This window comes from Meles meles, chromosome 1 (genome assembly GCF_922984935.1).
Source record: "Meles meles chromosome 1, mMelMel3.1 paternal haplotype, whole genome shotgun sequence".
In the NCBI taxonomy this organism is placed as follows: domain Eukaryota; kingdom Metazoa; phylum Chordata; class Mammalia; order Carnivora; family Mustelidae; genus Meles; species Meles meles.
In genome coordinates, this window is record NC_060066.1 from 9,443,384 (window position 1) to 9,469,392 (window position 26,009).

The 26,009-nt window shown below is 48.4% G+C and overlaps 1 protein-coding gene across 1 annotated transcript in view; it reads left to right on the forward strand.

Annotated features, from left to right (window-relative positions):
* Positions 1-8,453: 8,453 nt before the first annotated feature.
* Positions 8,454-26,009, forward strand: part of KCNQ3 (potassium voltage-gated channel subfamily Q member 3) — a 295,260-nt gene continuing 277,704 nt past the window's right edge. The window contains exon 1 of the mRNA XM_046025609.1: positions 8,454-8,860. Coding sequence (XP_045881565.1) covers positions 8,469-8,860 — 392 coding nt within the window. The 5' untranslated portion in view covers positions 8,454-8,468. The remainder of the gene's footprint in view (positions 8,861-26,009) is intronic.

The window sequence follows — 26,009 nt, forward strand, 5'->3', positions numbered from 1 at the left end:
AGAGAGAGAGAATGAACGGGAGGGGAAGAGGGAGAGAGAAACTCAAGCAGACTCCATGCTGAGTGCGAAGCCTGACACAGTGCTCAGTCTCAGGATCCTGACATCTCAGCCTGAGCTGAAACCAAGAGTCAGACACTTAACCCACTGCGCTACCCAGGCGCCCCAATCCACATATGTTCTTAAAGGTACATTTGTGTAGAACCTACTTCATTGGGTGGTTGTGACAACTGAATTAGCCAGGGAAGGACAGGTGCTCAGTACAGGGCCTGCACAGGGCATGTGCTCAGCAAGTGGTTGGTATAGTGACAGCACGGCAGAGGCATGCCTTGGAAGACAGTTGGCCAAACATATTCCAGCAGAGACCCGAGAATGTGGCTAGAGATTGAAACAGATGATCATTTTATAGGTTAGGTTCATGATCCCCATGGAATGTGAAGTCTTTGTGGTCGGTTCATGTAATGGGCCAAATCGTGTCTCCCCTACTCCCCAGATTTATATGTGGACTCTCTAACCTCTAGTCCTTCCAGATTTGACTGTATCTGGAGACGGGACCTTTCAACATGTGAGTCGATAAAAAGGAAGCTGCTCGGGTGGCCCTAGTCCAATCTTACTGGTGTCCCTGAAGAGGAGATTTGGACACACAGATGACAGGGTATGCACACACAGGGAAAAAACATGTGAAGACACAGTGAGAAGCCAAGGAGAGTGGCCTCAGGGGAAACCAGCCCTGCCAACAGCTTGGTCTTGGATTTCCAACTTCCAGGATTATGAGAAAATGAGTTTCTGCTCTTTAAGCCACCCTGTCTCTGGGGTTTCGTGATGCAGTGCTAGCAAACTAATACAGGTTTAAATCAGTATTTTATAAAATATGCAACAGCACATATCGGAAAGTATCACCATGTCAGGAGAACAATTTTGGTTATATGTCCTGTCATATTATGTGGGATGGGCTGGAATATAAACTGGCAGTCACCAAAGGTGGAACAACATTGGACTTGACACCTACAACTTTTCTTCTAATTTGGACATCATAATGATTATGATGATAATTAACAGGTAAGTATTCACAATATATCAGTTAGCTCATAGCAAGTACCTCCAAGTGCCAAAGGTTTATAAATGTTATCTCCTTTACTCCTGAAACCTCCCTTCAAGGTAGTTGTTATTCCTATTTTACGGGTGAGGCTGAGACAGGTTATTTAACCTGTCCAGGGTCAAACACTTAACATTTTTCAGAGACAGGATTCTTGCCCAAAGCAGGCTCTCTGAAAATAGGCTTTCCCTATTCGGCATCATTGTGCAGCTACCCATAATCCTCTGCCTAGTTACTTAGCACCCAGGCATCAGCCTCCCTTCTGCAAAGAATTCAGTGATGGAAATTAGGAAGACCTTGGACTAATAGGCTCTGTGCATGTGATTGGCGAAGGGTACAATGGGCCTTTGATGAATGCAGTAAGAACACTGAGCACTTCTCCAGTTGGCATGGAGCTTTTCTTCTTGTCACTAAGGTAAATGGAGCATCGCAATGTCTGTGGGGGTGGGTAATGAGGCAAAAAAGGTCTAGTCCCTCAGGACTGGAAGGAGGTGAGAAAATGGCCGTGGCACTCCTTGTCTGAAGACACCGTGAATAGTGTCTTTGCCCACAGCCCCCAGCCCTCCCGCACAAGCAGGCTCCGGGCCAGACGCTCTTGAAAGCAGGTACATGGGCTCATTAGCAGGGAAATGGCAGTGGGTAATTGGAATATGTAAATGGCATGGGCAAACAGGGTGTTTTAACAATCAAGACCCAGGGAGAAAGAGCTTAATTTGGTAGAGAGAAAGGAACAGACTGCCCAGGGAGCCAATTACTGGAGCCACAGGATGGATGCTCAGCCTCGGGAACCCACAGTCAGAACGCAGGGAGGCCAGGACACTGGGTGAATTTGTTTCTACCACTAACATGCCAAGTGACCTATGACCCAGCCCTGCCTTTTTTTTTTTTTCCAGGTACCAGTTCTTGAGGGCTGTCTTTCCTAAATACCTCTGGCCATCATCCTCCCTTGTCTCCAGGATCTCCCTCCACTTTCCTTCTGGACCTCAGCATCTCAGCTGGGCAATGTCTTGTAGCTGTTCTCATTGAATTTGTTTTCTCCCACTCTCAGTCTGCCCCCTACTGAGTCATGGAAAGCCCTTTCTGAAACCACCTGGGACACCTCACTTAAAGCACCTCATGGTCCCTAAGTTCATAAGCCTGGCACCTAGGCAAGCCTGCCTCACATGGCACCCACTCCATTCATGGATGCCTCCAAATATCCGCCCTGGAAGCCTCATGCTTTGTCTTGACTCCCAGCCTTTGCGTGTGCTGAGCCTTCCACCTGGCACAACATTCTCCGAAAGTTATACAACTCACTGCCTAAAAGCACGGACTCCAAATAACCTGGGCTTAAGTCCTATGGCCATTATTTCTTAGCCATGTGACCTTGAGCAGTGTACTTGGGCTTTCTAAGTGTCATTTCATCATGGTTAATACAGAGAACAATAACCACAAGGCCTAGTTCATAATTTTGTTGCTAGGATTAAATGAGATCATCCATATAAAGCACTTAGCTCAGTGCCAGGCACACAGCAAGCACTCAGTAAATGTAAATAATGATGATGAATGAACATCTATCATGAGTCAGGTCCTTGAAACACAATGATGATACAGAAATGAGTAAATTGATTTGCATTGTTTATCTCATCATTTCAACTAAATATGGAAGTAATTATTCAATTTTCTTTTATTCCTCCTCCTGTTTCCCACAGACAGAGCAACTTATGAAACAGGCAGTCAGTAAATGCTTGCTCGAAAGATGAATGAATGAATGAATTCAATAATGGGTGAATTGAATATTTTACCCTGCAATACAGGTATCCCCCACTATCTGAAAGTAGATCGTTCCTATGAAACCTTTGGTAAGCCAAAACTATATAAAGCAAAGAAGCAATTAATTTATACAGAAAAATTTTTTAGCATTTATAGACCGTGAAAAAAAACCTCTCTTAGTCTTTTCTGATACCTTAGGACACATTTGGCTAATGGATGCCCAAAATAAATGGAGATAAAGCATAGATGTTTATAGACCTAGTTCAAAGCTCTGGCGCTTTGATATTGGGAAGCTGAGTGTAGTTCCCAGGGAAGGATCTGGGGGGCGCCACTCTTCCCACTTAGGCTGCTTACTGCCTCTATCATGGTTCACTGCTAAGCAAACACTGAATGGTAACGTCTGCCTGCCTGCCTGCCTGCCTTTCTCCTTTATTTTGTAAAGGCAAAATTCTCTTCAGATTTCTCTGTTAGGGAAAACAGGTCCTCGTGTAGGTCCTTTGTAAAAGTGAGAAGGCATCACATATACTTTTGAAAAGCTGGGGATACCTGTATAATTAGTCGAAAGAAAAAAAAATGATATTCAAGAAACACCCAAAATAAACGTAAAGGTTAACGTAAGAATTGCAAATGCAAGGCAGGGAAAAGAAACACTTTTTCCAATTGAGAACCATCTAAGTGAAGTCCTTTAATCATTGCCATCTGGAGTGAAGGTGAGCGCCATTTTGCTCCGAGCTCATTCATTCCCCACCACGCCTGACTTGTGCAGCCCTCCACAGTCATGTGTCCAGACTCCTTGGAGTAATGAAGTAAATGTGTGCAGTGTATCACACACTGCAAAGCTCTCCCTCAAAATGGATCCCTGAATGGTGTTCAGACCAAGTCAGAGGTAGGGAGGTTGGGAACCATTACCCCACTTTATCGATAAGGAAACAGTCCAATAACTTGTCCAAGGTCGCCAAACTCAAAGTCACAGAGCCAGCCCTAGAATTTGAATCAGGGTCTAAATTCCATAGCTTAGGCTGACCTCATCCTTTGGGTGATGTGTGCAAGGGTGTCCTTTTGCCTGTTTCTCCTTATTCATTCCTGGGAAGGTTTGTCGCCTGCAAGGGATCAAGAGTCCTTGTGCTCTGTGGTAGAGTGATGGAAAGTCCAAGAAAAGGAAAACAAAGCAAAAGCATGGCGGGAGGAAGGAGGGCAGCACCTCTGAGGATTTGCCGTAGTTAAGCTTTCAAGGATAAAGAATGCATAGAGCGGACACTTCCTTTCCCAATCTATGTGCTTTTGGCTTGAATTGTTACAAGACCCCAAACAGGGGTTTGCCTCGGCAAAATGGGAAGACCTGTCTCACTGGCTCCTCCCAGAGGTAGATTTATAACCAGGTGTAGAGCAAACATTTGGGGGCTATGTTATTTGGTCAGAAGCAGTTTCATGGAATCCTGTGATGGAGAGGTATTCCTAAGTCCACGGATGGTGATGTTGGCAGACGCATGATGGCAGGGGAGGCAATTCTGTATCCAGGAAATGCATCTCTTCTACCAGAGACACATCCCCACCCACCCAAATCATGACTGCAAGGTCCAATGGAATCCACCTGCCACCACGTGGCTGGCGGAAGCACTGGGGGAGGTGCCATACTGGACGCTCCTCGTCCGTCTTCTCTGCTTGCAGGTCAGGCATGCTGCAACAGCTTTAGCAATAGTTGCCACCAGACTATTGACAGAGGGTGCTTCTGGGTAACCAGATGACAAAGTATTGTTGCTGCCTTTTTGCTGCTTTGTATTTCATCATTCCTCTCCAACGACGAGGCACTTCTTGTGTAACAAATACTAAAAGCAAATTTAAACATGGTCCAAGACAGTCATTTAATGCATTTTGGGGAACAGGGTGAGAGGTGGTCTCTTGGCTTCTCTCTCCTTACTCATTCCCAGGAAGTCTCCCTACCTGCAGGAGAGAAGGAGTTCATCGGTCCTAATGTACAGTGAGATGAAGACCAGTGAAATGGGAAACAAATCAAAGGCAAGGGGAGGGGTATCAGGTGGCAGATCTGAAGGCTAGGAGTTGATTGGGTTTTCAAGGTCACACACTAAGGTTGTGCAGAGCTGGGATGGAAACCAGCAACGGAATTTGTTGTTTGTACCATGGCCCCAGTCTGGCCCTTATTGGATACTGTGTCATGGTACCAACTCCCACTTGGTACCTGAGGTTCTCGGGGATTTTAAGCCTCAAAGAAGATTCCTCTCAATGGAATCTGGGACATTTGACTTCAGTTAGCTGGAATCTGTGCTATGGAGTGTTGAGATTATGTTGAGATTATGTTGAGTCCCCCAAACGGCACCAAGACTGCATCCCGTTTTTCGTGACGTTTCCAAGCCTGCTACCTGAACAACACTCTGCATTGGATTATAAAACCATTAAGCAAACCAATTTCCAAACTACATAGCAGTTTCCCTATCATTGAATTTAACTGGATCAGAGTTATGAATTTGATAGTGATTTCACCTCACACTTTGTGGGAGGCACAAACTTAGCCCCTGCACTTGATCTTAAAACATTAATAATTGACCGTCTACAGCTCTCATCAAAATAGTAGTCACCTCACATGCCGGAGGATCCAAATTGCTATTCTGAAAATCTGAACTTTCGATTAATTGCACAGTAATGATGTCTTCTATGGGGTCCTCGACTAATCTCCCTTGATGCTTATCTGGTGAGTCTTGTTATTTTACATTCTGTCAATTCTGTCAAAATGTTTTTTGTCACCATGTTACTTGCGTTGCAATGAGTACTAGGACTTTCTGAGTAAAGACTTCCAGTGGTAGAAGACAAAACCCAAAATCTCATACACAAACATACAGCCAATGTTGCATTGTGAGCTAAGCACTGTTCTGGGGCTTTACATTCTGAATTCAGTTACTCATCATTCATTCATGAACAGGTATTGAGAGCCTACTAAACAGCAGGCATCCTTCTAGGCTGCAGGAATAGAACCTCGAGTCCCTGCTCCTGCTTAGTGAGATAGTAGTAAACAAAATGCAGATAGGATCATTTTAGGCAGTGATAAAGTTAACTAACAAATAAAATAGGAAGGCATTGAAGGCGACTTTAGAAAAGGGGCTCAAACATGAAGGATGGAATCGTCCCTTAGGTGGCTGGGATAGGACTGCGATGAAAAGCTCACCCACTCACGCTGGTAGAGGGAAAACAGATGTTCAGGAGCGTGATCGGGGGAGGGGGCTGTGCAGCTTCCATTTGGAGCTTCTCTCACCTAAGCTGGTCCCTTACTCTGCACGTTTTCTTCTTTCCAGTGTTTGCACTGAGTGGTTACTTACCAGCCTCCAACTACCTTATGGCTGGGCACCACTCTCTTTATAAGCATTAGTGGGTGTCCTACGGTGGGTGCAGTCACGGGTCTGAAGGCAGTTAATAAAGTCTCACAAAGTGCATCCCACAGCCCACCGACTGAGGAAAAATCTTTGTCAGTCAGGTTGAGGCTCTTATTCTATATTAAGGTCCCATATTAGAGTCACTTTCTGGACAAATTCTGTAGCATTGAGCGGTTAGTTCTTTTTTGCCTACGCAACACTGTTCAATGATTTCAGTCTGAGTATGGTTTAACTCCTTTCTCAAAACTACCCCTCTTGGTTGAGATTTCTGAGGTTCTCCCCTCTGGCATTCATTTCATACAGATCCTCCTCCTTCCTCCTCATTCCCACACTCACTCTTCCTTCTCTCCCCCTTCCTTTTTGCCCTTTGCCTTCTTTCTCTCCATACCTTTCCCCTCCCCCATCCCACCTCCCCTCTCCTGAGGTTTTCTCTCCTTCTCTCTCTCTCTCTCTCTCTTCTTGGCCAACTCCTGGCATTCCTTTACAGGCCTTCTGGGGGCTCCCATAAGGCAAGGGACGGATCCTTGACTTGGCCTTGCCCATAACCCCTCCCTCTGCCCAAGACAAGCCTGGAGAGAGTGGGAAGTGAAGGAGGCTCCAGGTACCAGGGGCAACATGATCTCTGTAATGGTGGTGGCCATGGGTGAAGGAGATGAGAGTTAGGTTCAAAATATAGGGGACACTCACGGACCTCTGCCATTGATTTAAAGCGATCTAGTCCCTGCCTAACTGTGGCCTCCCCTTCCTCTACACTTAATGCACTCAAGCCACACTTCATCTTTGAGCTCCCTCTTCTGCTGCCTGGAATGCTCTTCCTGACGTTTCCATAGTTGCCCCAGCTTGTCACTTAGGTCTTACCCCAAAATGTCACCTCCACAAGGAGACCTGGCAGGATCAGCCAATGTAAAAAAATTCCCCACCTCAAGCACAGCAGGCTATCTTGCTTCCTCAAAGCATCCACCAGTCTTGGCAATTACACTGCGCGTGTTTGTGTTCCGTTATTGTCTTCTGTCTTTCCAGAATGCAAGCTTTAGGAGTGCAGGGATCTGCTATGCTCAGGTCAGAGAACACTGCCCCTCTCAGTAGAAGCTCACTTAGGGTTTAGCAATTGAATGAATGAACAGGCTCAGGCAAGAGAGGGAATGGCTTGCTAGAGCCCAAGTTAGAAGCCAAGCCAATTCCGCGAGTTCTTCCTATTTCTTCAACCCTCTGCTTGCCAGAGCCGGCAAGGGCGAAGGGCCAAGGGAGGTGAGGGCGGCACTGTCCACCACGAATCAGAAACCGAACAGGGAGCCACCCAGAGCCTGTGGGCTCAGGGCGCGCTTGGCCTTGGCCAACCCAGCAACTTGGATTTTACTTCCAAGGCCAAAAAGCAGGGTTGGGAGGTGACCAGAGAACAGAAAGCTGCAGCAGTCAGGCCAGCGCCGAATGTCGACAGACGAACCCCCTGCCTCAGTCCCTCCGCGCCTTCCCCTCTTTGCCCCCGCGCCCAGCCGGGGGAAAGCCCTGACGCCCACGGGAACAAGGGTAGCCCGGATTGGCAGCCTCAGCGCAGACCGCCCGCGGGGTGCTCCGAGGTGGGGGGCGGCGGAGGGGGGGGAGGCGGGGCGCCGCGAAGGCCTCCCGCCGCGACGGGGCGGGACAATGGGGCCCCACCCCGGCGAGGGAGTGGGGGCGGCGGCGTGCACTCGGCCCGCGGCGCGCTGGCTCAAGGCGTTTGCTGCGGGGCTGAGGCTGGAGCGGGCGGGGAGGGGCGCGGCGGGGGGGAGTGCGGAGGAGGGCGGAGGCGGCGGCGGCGCGTGTGGCTGGCGGGCTGGCGGGCGGTTGGCACCGGGCTTGTAAATAAACTGCGATGCTGTCTCGGGCTCGCCGGCCCGGGTGCCGCCGCCGCCGCCGCCCCGGAGCGCCGGTTCCAGGCTCCCGCCGCTGCGCGCCCTAGCGCCTCCGCGCCAGCCTCGCGCGCCCTCGCCCGCTCCCCGCAGTCCGCGGCTCGCGCCCCTCGGGGTCCCGCGGCTGACCCGTACGGGATGTGACCCCTTCCCGCTGCCTGGCCTCCCCTGCCCCCCGGGGGGCCCTCCTTTGCTTGCTTTTGGGGGGGTGGGTGGGGAGCGGCGCGCGGATCATGGCATTGGAGTTCCTGGGCTTGCAGCCGCCGCCGCCGCCTCATCCACGCACCCGGAGCGCCCCTTCTTCCCGGAGCAGCAGCGGAGAAGGCGAAGCGGCCGGCGGGGGCGAGGCAGATGGGGCTCAAGGCGCGCAGGGCGGCGGGGGCGGCGGGGGCGGCTGCCGGCGGCGGCGACGGGGGCGGCGGCGGCGGGGCCGCTAACCCCGCCGGAGGGGACGCGGCGGCGGCCGGCGATGAGGAGCGGAAAGTGGGGCTGGCGCCCGGCGACGTGGAGCAAGTCACCTTGGCGCTCGGGGCCGGAGCTGACAAAGACGGGACCCTGCTGCTGGAGGGCGGCGGCCGCGACGAGGGTCTGCGGAGGACCCCGCAGGGCATCGGGCTCCTGGCCAAGACCCCCCTGAGCCGCCCTGTCAAGAGGAACAACGCCAAGTACCGGCGCATCCAAACTTTGATCTACGACGCCCTCGAGAGACCACGGGGCTGGGCGCTGCTCTACCACGCGCTCGTGTGAGTACAGCCGCTCGGCGGCAGGGGCTGGGGCTCGGGGTGGGGGCTCCAGCCAGGACGGCTGCGGGGCCTTAAAGCCCAGGGCGCCCGTCGGCTGAGGAGAACAGTCTATCATCCGTGTTTCTCCGCCGTGTGTGTCCGTGTGTCTGTGAGCCACTCTCTAGGTGTTGGGCACCACGGCTTAGAGGATCCAAGCGTGGTTCCCCAGCTAATTTGGAGATCGGATTGGCGTGTTTGTGTGCGCGCGGGTGCGCATTTATGGCACCTTCTCCGGATGTTGGTATCGGAGCTTAAAAGAATGATGTTTCTTTTCCAATTAACGTGGAGGATGAACAGGATAAAGCGGATCCCTTCCATACGCTCCGTGTTTCTGCTTGGGGTGGGTCCCTTCTCCTGGGATCGCTACTGAGTTTAGATGATGCATCCCGGAGTTAGGGATGGGAGTGGTACACTGCCCACAGTGGTGTGTTTGTGTGTGTGTGTGTGTGTGTGCGCACGGGAGCGCGTGCATGAACGCGGGTATCAATCGCTTGATTGTGCTACTCCTTTGGGCTCCATCCTGGTATAGAACCTGGTGTTGCTCCAGTTGGGGGCTTGGACTGGTCAAAATGAGTGTCTTTGGGTTATTTTTATGGGAGTTAATGAGCAGGAGAGAGAATATAAGAGAATGAGAATCTCGCCGGCTTCAGCCTAGACAGAGGAGCTGGGGCTTAACAGTGCCAGGAGATGAGGGCTGGGGGTTATTTTGGCTGAGGCGTCTCCATGATTTGGTCCTGATATCCCCTCAAGGTCAGCTGCTGCCCCTTCTCTCACTTTGGCTGGACGAGGGTGCGGTTGCGGGCCATATGATGGGGCCTGGCTGGAGATTTGACCCCAGGCACCCTTCCCCTAGGAAGCGTCTCCTTGCTAGTCAGGATGAAAATGTGTTGCCAGGGAAGGAAGATGGAACTATCTTCTGCACTGACACTCGGGACAGGAAATCTTCTTGCACTTGGGGGAGAGGGGAGAGGATGGTAGTGGTGATTCCTCACCCAAGAGAGAAAATCGGAGCTGTCACCATACACCCCAGGGCTGGCAGGGCATTTCCAGTTACCCCTAGCCTCCTGTCTGTGGCTTAGTCATTCTGATGGCTGCTTCTTGGGAAGCCCTACGTTACCAGGGTTTTGGCGGGGAATTGGCCATAACTTTGACCCTTTCTGTGCCTTTAGTCGTGAATATTCCTTTGTGTCCTCCTCCGACTGACCCATGACTGTTGTGGTCCCGGAGAGTTCAGGGAGCCTTGGAGTTGCCACCTGCCAATCATCTTTGGTTGCAGTGGCTTTTTCCAGATTTGGCCACCAGGTGGGGGCGGCTGCACAGGACCTCAGACTTGGCAACAGGTTTCTTCTGAGAGGTTATAGAAGCTTGGAGAGGATGCCTCCCTGAAACTGAGGAACTGGCAGCAGAGAGAGGGGCATCCAGTCAAGAACATAGATTTGGGATGGTCCAGCGTCTGGCATCCACTTCTGCCTGAATTTGCAGGTGTTAGTGGCTGGAGAGAAGGGCTAGCAAGGGTTACTCTTCCATTTGCTTTCTTCGGGGGGTAAAAATGGATGAAAAATATATTCTTCTCTGTTTCTAGCACTGTGTTTAGTTAAAATGAACCGAAGGGGGTTCAGTTAAATTAATTGATTAGTTAAATCGATACTACAATATTATAGTAAAAAAAAAAAAAGGTACGGATTTGAGTGCACACAAACATATAGAGACTCAATATGTCTTTTTGCGTGTAAATGGCGTTCACTATTTATTGGCTGACTTCCAAACCTGGGGTTCCACTGTAGCTTGTGGGGTCCCTCTTTGTTCGTCTCCCACCATTCCTAGCCAGCACCCCTGCGCTGCTTTGCCCAACCTGGGGGAGGGATAGCTAAGGCCTGTTAATGACAGAGCCTTGATTTTATCCTTCTTTTGGATTATTCCATCACACAGAAGCAGATTTGAGAATGCCCAAACCTGTAGCCTTGTTTCCCAGAGAGGACCAGGAAAATCTGAGAGTGTGGCATAAGGAAGAGGTGAAGACCTAGCCAGATGCTTTCAGACATGCCAATCATTTATTTCATTGAACTCTCTCTAGGATCTTATGAGGTGGGAATTACTGTCTACGTTTTAGAGATGAGAGTAAGAAAACTTCAGTGAAACCCCTTGTCCAAGATCACACAGCGGCTCTTTTGGCTGCTAACATCTGAATGCAGTGTTGCTTGCAGACCATGTCGACCTCAATGAGTTTCACAGTGAGTGACTTCAATTGTGTTTCTGAGCTGGATCCCAGTTCTGACCCTCTGCTATTTCACTGGGCATCACTGGGTGCCCCTCACCTCCCTGAAAACAAAAGGCTCATAAGAATACCTCTGCCTCCACGTGCTAGCTCACAGCTGGCAATGGCTAGAAATGGGGTTTGGAAACAAAACAGGGACTAGTCAGAACCCAGGGAAGCACGGTGTTTGGGACACGCAGGGTGGTGGGATTGCAGCTTCTGATTCATTGGGAATTATATAGGAAACGTTCTTGGGCTTGGTGTGAACTCCTAAAACTGAGGCTTACCTAGTTAGTGGATGCACTGTAAAGCCATCGTCAAGTGCAGTCAAATGAACAAATTGAACTTTTCATTGATGATTCAGGATTTTGCGAGGCACTGTGATTCGTGCTTCGAAGCCTCCATTATCCTGTTCTGGGCTGTAGCTAATAGCATAAGGGGGCCAGGAAATTGGGCTGGCTGTGGGTTCACAGTCTAGTGCACGCTTTTATTTTATTTTTTTAATGAATCAGGCCCATGAGATGCGATCCCCACCTCCCCCCCCCCCCCCGCCTCATTCCCGTCCTGAGGGTAGACTACAGCAAATGTGGAGACCAAAGACCCCCACCCTACATAACCATGCTCTTTTTGCCCTAAATGCTCATCCCTATTTTTTCCTGGCTACTCATTTTCACCTTGACCCAGCTCTGACATGGCTTCTTCCGGGAAGCGTTTCGCTGCCCGCCGCCCCCCCCCCCCCCACTGCTCCCACCCCAAGTTGAGCTAGAATCGCCCTCCTCTGCAACATTCCCAGCTGTAGGATTTTGCACCTTACACTAAATTGATCTGCTCACTGGTCTCTGCCATTGAACCGAGAGCTACTTGGGGGATAGGGCCATGGTACTCTTCGGCGTTCTGTTTCTAGCAGGTTGCGGGATCTGTGGTGGTTAGCAGGCAAGCATGCACTGACTGGGTGAGGGGAAGGCTCCCCAGGACTTTGCTTGCTATGACTTTATCTTATCACCACAATCACCACAGCCACAAGAAGGATTTTCGTGAAAAGAATAGCTTGTAGAAGTCCTAAAATGGACTAAAGGGAGGAGGGGACAGGGTGGGAGACCATGCTTTGACCTCAGTGAGGCTGATCCCTTCTCTGCTTCCTGAGCTTGAAAAGGATCCTGCTGTTGTGGAGAACGCGTTGGACTTGGAGCTCGCATCTGGACCCCCTGAGGCCTCTGCGATTTTGCGTGGCCCGGAGGTTGGGATGATTACAGGGCCCTGTCACAGAGCGGTGTTCAGGCTCAAAACCTGTGAATGAAATGAGCCCAATACCAGGCACGGAATAGTCATTGACTGAATCTGAATAGGGGTCTCCTTAAAAGCCCAAACCACTGTTGTGTTCTGACTTTGTCCCAGGACTCCCCCTCCCTAGCCTGTCAGCGGAGAGATGCTGGCTTCCTCTTGGTCCTCTTGGTACTGTTGCTGGACGGGCACTGTCACAGCCTCCTGTGCCCTCACCACCTCGCAGCAGCTAGCTGCGTCTGGTCACCCACCTGTTGAAGGACCAAGGGGACATGATCACAGGAAATACCCCCTGTTTGCATTCGGAGGTGGGCTGGCCCCTGGGGACCTGGGGGCAGGCAAGGCTGAGAGGTGGGGCACAAGAACCCAGCAGCGAGTACTTTGGAATGCAAGGGGCTGAGTCTTAGGTCTTAGCCTATCGACTGAAGGCTCTCTAGTCCCTCTTTGGAGAGGCTGATCAGTATTCCACATTCTTTCTCCATTCATCTGTCGACGGACAAGGAGCTCGTCCATACGTCTTGGCTATTACGAACAGTATTCCATGGAACCTGGAGTGCTAATATCGCTCAGATCCCAATCTCAGTTCTTTTGGATACGTATTCGGAGGTGAGATGGCTGCATCATGTGGTAGCTCTATTTTTAATTTTTGAGGAACTTCCATATTGCTTTCCACTGTTTCCCCCATGCCAGCGTTTCCCCCGTTTTGCATTTCCGCCCACACCATGCAGGGCTTGCAGTTTCTCGCTATCCTCACTAACACTCTTTCCCTTGGTTTTGATTTGGTTTCTGTTTTTGTCTTTTTTTTTTTTCTTTGATAATAGCTGTCCTGACAGGTGTGAGGTGCCGTATCACTGTGCCCGTCTTTATTCGGCTGCAAGAGCATGCATGGTCTTCGGAGTCAGACCTGGGTTTAATCCAGTCTGTTCTTTCCTGGCTGTGTAACCTGGAGTAATTTGCTCACTTTCCTGGGTTTCAGTTTCTTTATTTCTGGTGTAGAGATAGTCAGGCCTACCTCCCGGGGCTGTTGTGAAATTTAATTGAGGTGATGATGGACAACACCTAAACATTGCCTTGTGCTGCTTTGCAGCCTTGGGCATTCCCTGTGTTAAATCTGAAACTGGCCTCCTCTGCAGAGAGAGGGCAGGGGGAAACGGAAAAAGGAGGTGGGCCACTCTAGATCCCTAGGTGGCAGTTTTCATAAGCAAGGGGACTTATATTCAAGGCTTGTCTTTGGCACTGAAAGATGAGTAGGTCTCCCCACCCACTCTCCAGAATCTTAAAGGATTTCAGAGAGTCCTTAATGGGGTTCAGTAATATTCACAATACAGACAACGTCTGCAGCACCTTAATCGCAAGGCTGCGTCTTTGGCACAGCTCCCACTGTGGATACGGTGGACAAGGGAGTGCACAGTCCAAGGACGGGGCGGCGGGGGGTGGAGAGTAAGTGAGGTCCAGCCCTACAGTCACCCAGCGATCACATCCTCTCAGTGGCCTCCCCCAACCACTGCAGATAGTCAGTAAATACTGTTTCCTTGTTGCTTCTCCTCTCAATCCTATTTAATCTGCCTTCTTCTTGCCCCTTTCATCAAATTCATGCCCCTCTCCTCTCTCTAATGATCTCGTTCTGTTTTTTTTTTCTTCCCCTTTTCTGAACTCTTTGCCTTCTTCCTGGCTTTCCTTTTTTTATGATACTTTCAAATCACTGAAGTCGAATGAAGAAGTCAAGGAAGGGCTCGACCACAAGTGATCAGAGTAGCAGGTGCCTTGGACCCCAGGGAGGGGTGTGCTGGGAGGGTCTGTGACCCCAGGTGGCTAGTACCTCACTGTCCAGGAGCTAGGCTCATGGCAGGTGGCCATCGGTGCTGGAAGGGAGGGTACAGCGTCTCTCCTTTGGAAATGAAAACAAGTTCTGAAAAGTTACGTCATTTGTCCAGACCCTTGGGGCTACCTAAGCAGCAGAGCTGGGATCTGTGTCCTACTGCTGTCTTCACCATGTCACCGTTGTCCCCAATGGCAGATGATGCGGAAGAAAGGTAACAGAGACTGAAACTCTACCTTCCTGGTGGGGCGCTACGTACAGCTGCTCTTCTGAAAAGTCCCCAGGGGAGGGGTGCCTGGCTGGCCCAGTCAGTAGAGCAGGAGACTCTTGATCTCAGGGTCGTGAGTTTGAGCCCCACATTGGGCATAGAACTTACTTAAAAAAAAAAAAAAATCCCCAGGAGAAAGCAGAGCAGCTGGTCTGCAGGTTATGTGCACACGGAGTAGCAGCGAGACGTTTCAAACTGTGATATACGTGTGAATCACCTAGGTAAGAAGAAAAATCTGGCAGACGTGTCTTGAATCAGTCATCGAATTTGTGCATAATGAATCTCACTGCCCTTACCCTCCTCCGGAATAATTCAGTGGAAATGAACAACATACCTGCAGTCGTGCCTAAAATGGCCTGAATCCAATCATGAAGAAATAATAAACAAACTCACATTGTGGGACATGCCGCAAGATGTCTGGCACAGCCTTCGCAACGGTCCCTGTCGGAAGAATAAACAAGAAGGGTTTCAGTTAAAGCAGTTCAAAGGGCCATGACAGCCCAATGCTGTAGTCGATGCAGTGTGTGCACGTAAACAAATGGGACCACACCAAGCTAAAACGCTTCTGCACGGAAAAGTAGCAATCAACGAAATGGAAAGGCATCCTGCAGAACGGGAGAAAATATTTGTAAATCCTATATTTGGTAAGAGCTTAATCTCCAAAATATATAAGGAACTACTACAACTTAACAACAAGAAAGCAAATGATCCTATTAAAAAATGGGCACAGGACCTGAATAGACGAGAAGATACACATGTGGCCAACGTGTCCATGAAAAGTGCTCAACGTCTACTCATCATCAGTGAAATGCAAATTAAAGCCCCAGGGATGTGTAGAATGGCTGTTGTCAGAAAGCCAAGAAATAACAAGTGTTGGTGAAGATATGGAGAAAAAGGAACCCTGGTGCACCGTTGGTGGGGAGGTAGATTGGTATACAGTTTTCACACTACGTAAAACAGTATGGAAGTTCCTCAAAAAATTCAAAATAGAACTGTCAGATGATTTAGCCATCCCACTTCTGGGGGTCTGTCTGAAGGAAATGTAACCACTGTCTTAAAGAATGTGAACCCCCGTGGATATTGCAGCAAAACGTTCAGCAGACAAGATAAGGAAATAATGTGAATGTCCACAGGTGGGTGAATGGATAAAGAAAATGTGGTATGGACACACAATGGAATGCCGTTCAACCATAAAAAAGAAGATCATGCTATTTTCGATGACACGGACAGAGATGAACCTTGAGGGTATTATGTTAAGAAATCTAAGTCAGGCAGAGAAAAGACGAAGACTGTACGATTTCACTGATATGTAGAATCTTAAAAAAACTGAACTTAGGAACAGAGATCAGATTGGTGGTTGCCAGTGGCTCAGGGCTGGGGGATATGGGTGAAGATGGTTAAAAGGTACAAACTTCTAGTTATAAGATGAATACGTTCTGAAGGTCTACTGTATAGCCCGGGGACGGTAGTCAACAATACTGTATTGTATATTTGAAAGTTGATCAGAGCGTAGATCTTGAAAGTTCTCATCACACACACGTACACACACATGGTTATGATTATGAACCTCATGTGGTAGCCATTTCATTACATATGTGTGCATCAAACCATGACATGGGACACTTAAAGTTGCACAATGTTGTATGTCAATTATGTCTCAGTAAAGCTGGAAAAAACACAAGTGACTTTCATGATTCTTAATTTGATCCCAGATTGAAAAAAAGAAATAACAATAAAGGATATTGTTATAAGGACAGTTAAAAAAATTTGAACATGGACTCCCTGTTAGATAACACTGTTATGTCAAAATTTAATTTCTTGAGTGTGGTCATTGCATTGTGGCTCTGGAGGTGAATGTTCTATTTTTCACGAGCCACACGGTGTATTCTTTAGTAGTTCAAGTGTCATGATACCAACAACTTACTTTCCACTGTGGGCACACATACAGACCATGCAAGTGTGTATATGTGAGCACAGTATATACCCACAGGAAGACAGAGAAGGAGGTAATCGTGCAAAAATATTAACAGTTGGAAGATCACAGGGAAGAGAATATATATAGGTATTATGGCCCTCTTCACTTCAAATTTTAAAAAAAATCAAAAAGTTAAAGTGGCTCAGTGGGTTAAAGCCTCTGCCTTCGGCTCAGGTCATGATCCCGGGGTCCTGGAATCAGGCCCCGCATCGGGCTCTCTGCTCAGCGGGGAGCCTGCTTCCTCCTCTCTCTCTGCCTGCTTCTCTGCCTACTCGTGATCTCTTTCTGTCAAATAAATAAAATCTTTAAAAAATACTTAAAAAAATAATAGACTAAAAAAATAAAATAAGATAAAGGACTAAACATGCACAAACAGCATAGAGCACACACGTGAAAACAGATGACAGGCCCCACCCCAGAAATTGATGCCATTGGTCTCTGGGGGTCCAGGCATGGTCCTTCAGTGATTCCAGTATGAATGAAGCCAGGCTTGAGAACCACTGGCAGAGCTCAACAGGATTTTTGGTTCATGGGTTCATATACAACGTACCTGAGCTTCCTCCACCTTGGGCTTTTGTCTGGTTAATGGCAAACAGTACAGAGGTGTAGCTTAGCGTGCTAAGGTCATTCGTGTCAAGGTTGCACACGCTGAGTCAAGTGCCAAGCTTTGTGCTTGGCTGTTGAGACAGATGAGCTGCAGTTCTCCTATGGAGAGAGACACTTGAAATGACGAAATCTGGGTAGTCTGGCAAATGCAATAATAATATGCAAATGAGGAACCAAGCAGGCAGAAAAAGCATGCACTGTTGAGCCTACTGCGTTGTGTTAAGGAGATTCCTCCAAAGGAGGTTTACGCCACTGGAGGGAAGACGAAGGTCCTGCTGTTCTTCCAGTTGATGACTAGGCTTCCTCTCCTGCTTGAAGAATGAAGGCTGCCTGCAGTTAACTTGGATACTTCATTATTATACTTGCATTATTAGGAAGCTCCCCTTTAAATTTTTTTCCATGAAAAAGAAGTCCATCCACGTTTAAAAGTTTCATAGGTCCACGGGGATCCAATGGAATTTTCCAAAGAATCAAGGTCCTGCTATCTCTTTTTTTGTCTGGGTCTTGAAGTTTTGACAGAATGAAAGGGAATTTGTTACATCTCTTTAAAACTGAGCAATGTGGGATGCCTGGGTGGCTCAGCCGGTTAAGCGTCTCCCTTCAGATCAGGTCCTGGTCCCAGGGTCTGGGATGGAGCCTTGCATGGAGCTCCCTTCTCAGTGGGAAGTCTGCTTCTTCAACTCTCCCTCTGTTGCTCTCTGTGCTTTTGCACTCTCTCTCTCTCTGTGTCAAATAAGTAAACAAGATCTTAAAAACAAAAACAACAACAACAACTGAGCAATATGAAAAAAAGTAAAGGAAAGGTCCTCCAGTGTGGATTGATTAAAAACCCTTTGTAGACACAGAACCATGTGGCTGTGGCTGTGTCCCAAGACCGCTGTGGGTCTGTCGGAAGTGCATTGGATGAGCTGTCAGGAGAACCGCATTAACCGTGTGGTTCAGACACCTCACTAGTCCTACTGTCTGCAGATGCCCACTGCATGGGATTAGTGTTAGAATCCCAGGAGAAAATGTGTGAGGGAGTGCTTTGCAAACTATGGCGGTGACGTTTCCCTAAAGCTCTAGCAGGATCAGATGAGTCCACGGTTGGGACTTCTCTGTCTGGGTCTGAGCATCTGGCCACGCCCAAGTTTGGCACATTGCTGTCTGTGCTCCATTACCTGATATCAGGAACCTATCAGTGATCTAACTTACATCCACGCATGCACATCCACAGGGATGAAAGGTGCTCACCTTTGGGGACACTGACCAAGAAAAGGTTTGCTGGTGACAAGATGATGCCAATACTGAGGTCTCGGGCCACCTCTGGTTTTAGGGGTTCATCGGATACAGATATGGTGTCATCCAAACTGTGGCCTTGTTGGGCCGGACTTTTCATTCTGTCACAGAGGGATGGAGGAGTTTGAAAATGTGCTCTTGGGAGAAAAAACTGGGTTATAATTCAGGAACAAAATTACTTCTTGCTTGTAGTTTATGAAGAATAAAAATGTGTGCGGAGTGTGCCGTGCATAGGCTCTGATTGAGTTCCTCCTGCGGTGGGCTTCTCTCCTTGCTGAAGACTTGGGCTAGGATCTCCTTTTCCTCTCTTCCATGCACACTCCTTCCAGAGACCTGTAAAATTGTTCGAACCCTCTAAGAGTGTAACAGTTGAGTTGGGGCATATAAGCCCTGCATATCAATATAACCATCAGCAATCCAATGTTTTTGCATCATTTCATAGTTTATTATATCCCTCCTTGGGCAACATCAGTAGGATTCCTGCTTTGTACATATGAGTAACAATAGTTCTTAGAGCCGATCCCTTCTTAAAAATTGCCACATACGGCTTTCTTAAGGAGCAAGCAGCCTGACATCGAGTTTCTTTGCCATTGAACCTTAGATTCTTTGTAAACTTATGTTAGCAAGTCATGCCCATTTCTCCCTTTATGGGTGTCTTTTTGAAGGGATGGAGTGAAATATTATCCAACATACTGCACTAGGCGAATGTGTTCATCCAGTCCCGACCATCTGTACTAATGGAAAATCACTTAGCACTATCACAGTTTATCTCCCTACTCCCTACTCCTACCCTTTGCTAGAATCCCAGATTTTGCTCTATCTCACCCCACATGTATCAGTCATGGATGCTTCTCCACCTGGTGATGTCAGTCCAGAAAATGGAACCCAGAAGGCCTTAGTAATCAGGCCTAATCAAACTAATCAAACTGATCAGCAGTAATTACATAACAGCAGGTTATGGGATTTAAGGACCCAGCACTGGGAGAGGCACTTGGCCGATTATAGACCTCAGAGGCCTTCAGAGCTGGGAGGAGCTGTAGAGAAGATGAAACTGATGCCCAGAGCCATTAGAAACTTGCTGGGAGTCACGCTGCTGAAAAAGGAACGATTTGAATTTGGGTCTTCTTCCAAGGCTGGCTCCCATACAGCCACATGGGCTTCTGCCCATGATGCTCTTATACCGAGGGAGCAGTTTTGCTACAGTAGAATTCCAGGTTATACTGGCTCAGGGTGCAGATCCAATGAAGAGAAGAAAGAGGAAAAGCCAGGGGCAGGCTGATCTGGCGTCCATACACAGGCTCCAGGCAGCCTCTTGCCAAGGAGGGTTTCTCTTCTGCTGAAATTCCCAGTTCCCAAACCACCATTTCTCCATCTGCCCCCTGTCCCCGACCCTCCTGTCCTCTGCCAAGAATCATTATCAAGTACCCTTTGCTTTCCATTGAGGTCAGCATTGAGTTGGGACATTCAAAACCATCATCTTGTAAGTAATGTTTTTATCCATTTGGATTGTTTATAGGGTCACTTATGGGACAGCACCACCGTTTGGTCCATTCATGGAAACCTGATTTATTTTCATTAACAACAGGAACTGACAGAGAGTTGCTTCCCTGCACCATGTTGGGCTTAACACTGGAGATGGTTCTCCTAACATGTGGCCAAGAGCCCAGCCCCCAGGAACCCGGAGTTCTAACCCCAAGTCTTAGGCTCATTGGCTCTATAGCCTTCAATAGGTCATTTTACTTCTAATCTGTTAAATGGACCTAATACTCCCTGCCTTACAGGTTGTCGAATGGATTAAATGAAGTAATTCACACAAGTGCTCGGCAGTGTATTAGCATTGAATCTTAGCCTGTGTTCCTCTGGGGGCTCTCTGGGCCAGGGAGCTCAGTGTATGTGGTTTATTTAACACAAGATTATTCAATCTTGCTTTCACTATCTCCTCTTTGAGGAGTTTTTAAGGTATTTTCCCCTAATTATTCCCACCTGAGACATTTTAATGCCACAGATATACTGCATATTTCTCTGTAGACAGTATGTAATCTGAGCTTGATATATAAAAAGAGTAAGATTTTTTTTTCCCCAGCCCCATTCCCCCCACAAACTGATTTTGCCTCCTGGAGGATGACACTGTTCCTATTGAGAATGCACAATTTAGGAGGCGATTAAAAAAAAATAGAGAAATGAGTAAAACTGGGGAAGGGCAGGGAAATCCAACAGGAAGGAGAAAATGGCTTGAGAATGTATTTCCAAGCAGGTTACCGTGGGGCCCTTGAAGCTCAGCCCCCAGGGACCCTGGATTGCAGCGTGGAAAGATGCACAATTATCCTCAAACTCTATCCATCCTTGACTCGGGGATGCTCCAGGGTATTACCTCTGAGAGAAATCCCTTTGACAAAAATGTGGGCTGTTTGCCAAAGGTATTTGTCGAAGGCCACGTGTGGCAGGGGCTGCCAGTGGGTTCTGGAGCAGAGTGGGAGGGGACAGGCCGTTACTGCTACACAATTCCTAAATGAAGGAAATACTGTGACATGAGTTCACAAGTGTTTCTATGTCTTCTCGGTGGTTCTTAAGTAAAGGAAGTCTTTGTGGCCTAAGGGTCATGGTAATTCTGTAATGTTTTTCCCCCTCATTAATTTTTCATTTAGGACAGTCATTCAAGAAAAAAAATCTGAAATCAAAGTACGTGTAAATATGTCAATTCAGTGCCTGGTTTCTAGCGATAGCTAACGTTTCTGAGCTCCGTTGTATGCTGGAGTTCTCAAACCTGGCATCTGCGATACCCTTTGGGGGAAGGAGCTGTCTCCTGTTGAGATTATCGTGTGTTCACATATTAGAAATTTTCACGAAATAAAACAGGAGAGTTGCTTAAAATAAGCCTGGAGAACTTCAGTCCTGCTGACACTATGGTTCTGAGTGGTTTTGGTGATACTTTCAAAGAATGAAGACTCTTACTAATTTATAATGTGAGAAACATTAACATTTTCAAAACAAAATGAAAATAGATATTCCAGTTGCTCAAATAAACACATCTTTTGCTGAGAAAACGGAAGCATCTTGGTTGTGAAGTGTGGTTCCCGTGACTTCTACCCTTTGCCTCTGTTCTGATTTTCTGGGGGAATAATTAACATTCAACTTCAGGATTCTGGAATGTTAGAGGGAATGTTGAGATTTCTTCTTGAACACCTTCTTCTTCTCCTTCTTCTTCTCCTTCTTCTTCTTCTTCTTCTTCTTCTTCTTCTTGGTGCCATGATTTTAGCACCTTATGTGTTTGGGAAGAAATTTCATGGGAAAATCTTAGTTTTTTAGGTATAATAAACATGCCTGCAAGGATCTGCTGATGGAACCCAAGGAACTCTGCATGATTGTTCAGCAAACGTTGATTTCAGGTCTCGCAGCTGCCAGGCCTTGGGCTGGCACTAGGGGATGTAGGGATGAATTAGTCAGCTTTTGCCTTCGACAGGCTCACGACTGAGTAGGTAATAACGTGTTACACAGTAGTGGGATACCCACTCTAGTGTACCGAGTCTACCTGGGGCTCAGGAAAATTTGTCAACGTGGTTTACATGGATCAGGGAATATTTCCACCAACAAGAAGTAGATTTCAACCTATATATAGGGTTAAAGACCATTGCTTCCTTCATTTTCCCGTGTGTGGCCATGACCATGACTGTGTCACACATTGAGAACTCAAAAGTCTGATTTATTTTCACCCTGATGGAAAGGGGCTGAAATTGAGGCAAGAGAAGCTAGGACCATAAAACTGACAGCCGGATGAACCTTGTGTTGGGCTGTTTCAAAAGGTTGAAGGCTGGCTTTGTAGCTGTCCCTTTGCTCTGTGCCGGCAGCCATTCTCTGGAGCCCAAAGTCTAATGCAGCACCTGGTTCCTCAGATGCCCAGTGTTGGGTCAGTGGGCCGAGATCCAACCCCAAGAGGGGTGCAGTTGAAGTAACAGAAGCAAACAGTAGCAGTAAGAAGGACTTTGAATCCTGGCTGTGCCGTTGTTCAGCTGAGTGACCTTGAGTGAACAGCTTGAGATGCCTCGACTTGTTTCCTTCTCTGTAACATGGACCGTGCTTATGTGCAAAGTTGGTGGAAGGATTCAATGAAATGGCTGTTACACAGTCCAAAACCTAGTTTGGGCTCATGGTCGGTGTCTGATAAATGGCTGTTCTTTTGCAGTCCTGCCAGGATAAAAATGTCCATGAATAAAAGTAATATTGAGGTCACCCTTATAATTTCCACCTTGAAGTTGTGGCCCTGAATAGGATGACGTTCTAGAAGAATGTGTGACTAATGTAATACAAGGCAGGAATTGACCTTGGGAGGAAAAGATGGGGGCGGTGTGGGTAGAAAAAGTTTCTACAGCCTGACTCAGGTTTCCTGAGGGAGCAGGGATGCTGAGAAAGACCCCTGCCTTGTTACTCAATACCTGGGCAGTGCTCCTCAAAACTGTCAAGGTCATCTAGAACAAGGGAAGATGGAGAGACCATCACACCTAGGAGGAGCCTGTGTAAATGTGGCAACTAAATGAAATATAGGACACTGGATATGATTCTGGAACAGAAAAAGAACATCAGGTAAAGACTAAGGAAATCAGAATAAGGTACTGACTTCAGTTAATAAGAACGCATAAGCATTGGCAATTCATTTGTAACAAATGCACCATACTAGTCTGAGATGTTGGTAATAGGGAAACTGAGCACGTGTTCTATGGGAACTGTCTGTACCATAGTCCCCTGTAAATCAAAAACCATTCTAAAAAATAAAGTGTGTTTTAAGGGATGTAATTGGAGGACTCTGAAGTGAGTCCTCCGACCTGGGATATAGACAGGAAGCTCAGCCTTGATGGGAGCAATCATGTCTTCCATGTCCCACGGTTAAGGCTTGAAATCTGGACCCACATCATGCAGTTTCAAGTCTAGTCTGGCTTCCGCTATTACTCCTTACTCTGCCCCCCATTTTATTCACTGATGTCCATGAAATGACAATCGCCCTAAGAGATGGTGTTCATCTAAGAGATGTGTGCCATCATCTGGTTGAGCCAGGCTGCTTCTGATGGACTCCTTCAGTACCGTAAGAGGGGACAGGGGTTTTCCCTTCTGTATCATTGACCAGAACTGGTCGCCAGCTACCCTTCTGTGGACCACTGAGGTAAAGACCGTAAATGGTGACCATGAATGGTTTTGATTCTTTCCCGAGTATCTGACACATTGCCAGCCAGACAGAATGGGGTTCTATTAGGAGGAGAAGGTGGAGGAGTGGCTTCTGGGTAGACGCCAACATGTCCACCATACTTTGTCACTAGGAGCCCATATCAGAGGTTGGGAGTGATGACCAACATCATCAGTGTCTTTTCTTGCCATGTCAGCCCTCAGGCTCTGCGCGGGTTGCTGTCAGGTTCTGGGGTATCCACAACTGCCATTCCAACCCAGAGTGTTGAAGGTGTAGGATACGGTTTTAGAAGCCCTGATGGGTCTTGCCCATTGCAATATCCCAAGCAAGCTGCTGAGCCAGAAAGAAATGGCTGGACGGTGATCTGTTCGTCTGATTGAAGCTACTGTATTTAACTATAGTTGGTTGTTGGGGACAGGGTGGGAAGCAGGAAACTTCGGGAGGCATCTCACTCTGTGGTCCTGTCCCTGACTCTCCTTATACCTGGAGAGAGGTCACGTCAGGCCAGCGGTGGTCTCATGGAACGAAGGGGCCATGGCCCAGGAGGACAGCATAACAGGGCTCTGGTTCTGGACTCTCTGACATTAATTCTGGAGGGTTTACCATACGGTAAGGGTGGATGGATCTGAGACAGCTCCTGCCTTTAAAGATCTCACTGTCCAGATGGGTGTGAGCCATGCACATGACCTCACAGGGAGGCAGCATGGCCTTGCAGTGGTGGTGTGGGCTCCACCTTCCCATGTGAGCAAATCCTTATTTTGTCTTATTTTACCTTACTGTGTGACCTCCCCTAAGTTGCATAACTTTCCTGAGCCTCCAATTTTCCACTGGTAAAATGGGAACATCTGACCTGCCCTGACCGCTGACCACAGGATGGCATCGTGGCTGCACAGCAGCTGTGTCCCTGCTGTTGGTGGCTGTGGTGACAAATGACTCCTATAGAGACAGATTAGCACACAGGCTGGAAGTCAAAATCAAGGCAGACTGCTGTGGGTTGGTTCTGGGATAGGACTCTGGCGGGCTTCCTGGAGGCGGCAAACTTTGATCTAGGCATAGAAGGAAGGATGCACGGGTGTCAGGGTCAGGGTTATGGCTGAGGGCAGGAGTAACTTCTGTGAAGCCTTGGAAGTGAGAAGTGCAGCAGGGGACTCTGGGTGGGGCAGGAGGGGGCAAAGGGGTAAAGGGATAAAACAGATGTGCTTGGAGGGGTCTAGCCCTTTTTAAGTATGGAATTGCGATGCAGCTCTGGACGAGAAACTCTCATGTCTCTGTGCCTTTCCTTCTTCCTTGAAAACTTAGGTCATTGGATACTTTTTAGGGTTTCTCCGTGGGAGATGCTGTTAGCATTCTGGGTGGAACTCTTCCGCACTGGGCAGCAGTGTCTCCCTTCTGCAGGATTTTCAGCATCCTGGCCCTGCCCACAAGATGCCGTAAGAACCCTGAGCTGTGATAAACCAAACCACCCCCAGGCTTTTCCCGAGGTTCTGATGGGGGCGGTGGCAGCCGTGGCTGAGGCCCACGGGCTCCGGAGGCCGTTACTCCGTAGCCAATGTCTCTGGCCTCAGAAGCCCAGCGATCATATCGTGGGTGATGAGTCCAAGCAAAGATATATGTAGGAGGCTGGAGAATCGATTGCCCTCATGAGGTCCGTATAGTGTCTTTATGACTTTAGGAAAGCCTGAGCTGCTTTTTGAGTCGCAACAGTTTGGCTCAGGTAAGACACCCACGTGCATCACTTCAGAAGTTGGGGAAAATGAAAGTTACCCAAGTATCAACCACATACTGCCCAAGCAGGCATGCGGGTACTTATACACACACACGCACGTGCACGTGCGCGCCCACGCGTGCGCGCACACACACACACACACACATACCTCGATTCCTCAGCCTCAGCTTTTGGAACATTAATTAGTGTCCCTGCACGAAACAAATTAAGCTGGGGACCTTGTTGCTTCCATCTGGAAAAAAACCCAGCCCTGGGAAATGCTGCCGTTGGAAATGGCAGGGCCCACACCCTTGTGCCTGGTATAGCGCGGTGGCACAGACCTTTCCTATGTGGGGGAGCTCGCTGCTCCAGAAGCCTGGAAACCCCGGTTGGATGGGGAGGCGGTGCGTGGATGAGAGGGGGGCTTCCATTTCCGCTGAGACAGGTGTGCCGGGAGAGAGGGAGCTGGGTTGCAGGGATCTGAGTCCCGCTGTGTAACCCCAAGCAAAGTACACTTCGTTTCCATGCGTCTCAGTTTCGTCATCTGTAACGGGGGTGTGAGGATACCCAGCTCAAAGGGTGGTTGTGAGGCTTCCACGACTTCATCCGGGTAAACCGGTCAGAAGAACACGGGGCTGTCTATATCTGCTTTTAGGATGATGGTGTGTCGAGGCCTCCAGGATTCTAACTGTAAACACGGCAGGTCCTCAAAAAACATCAGCCGGAGAAACACGTAAAGACAAATAAGGAA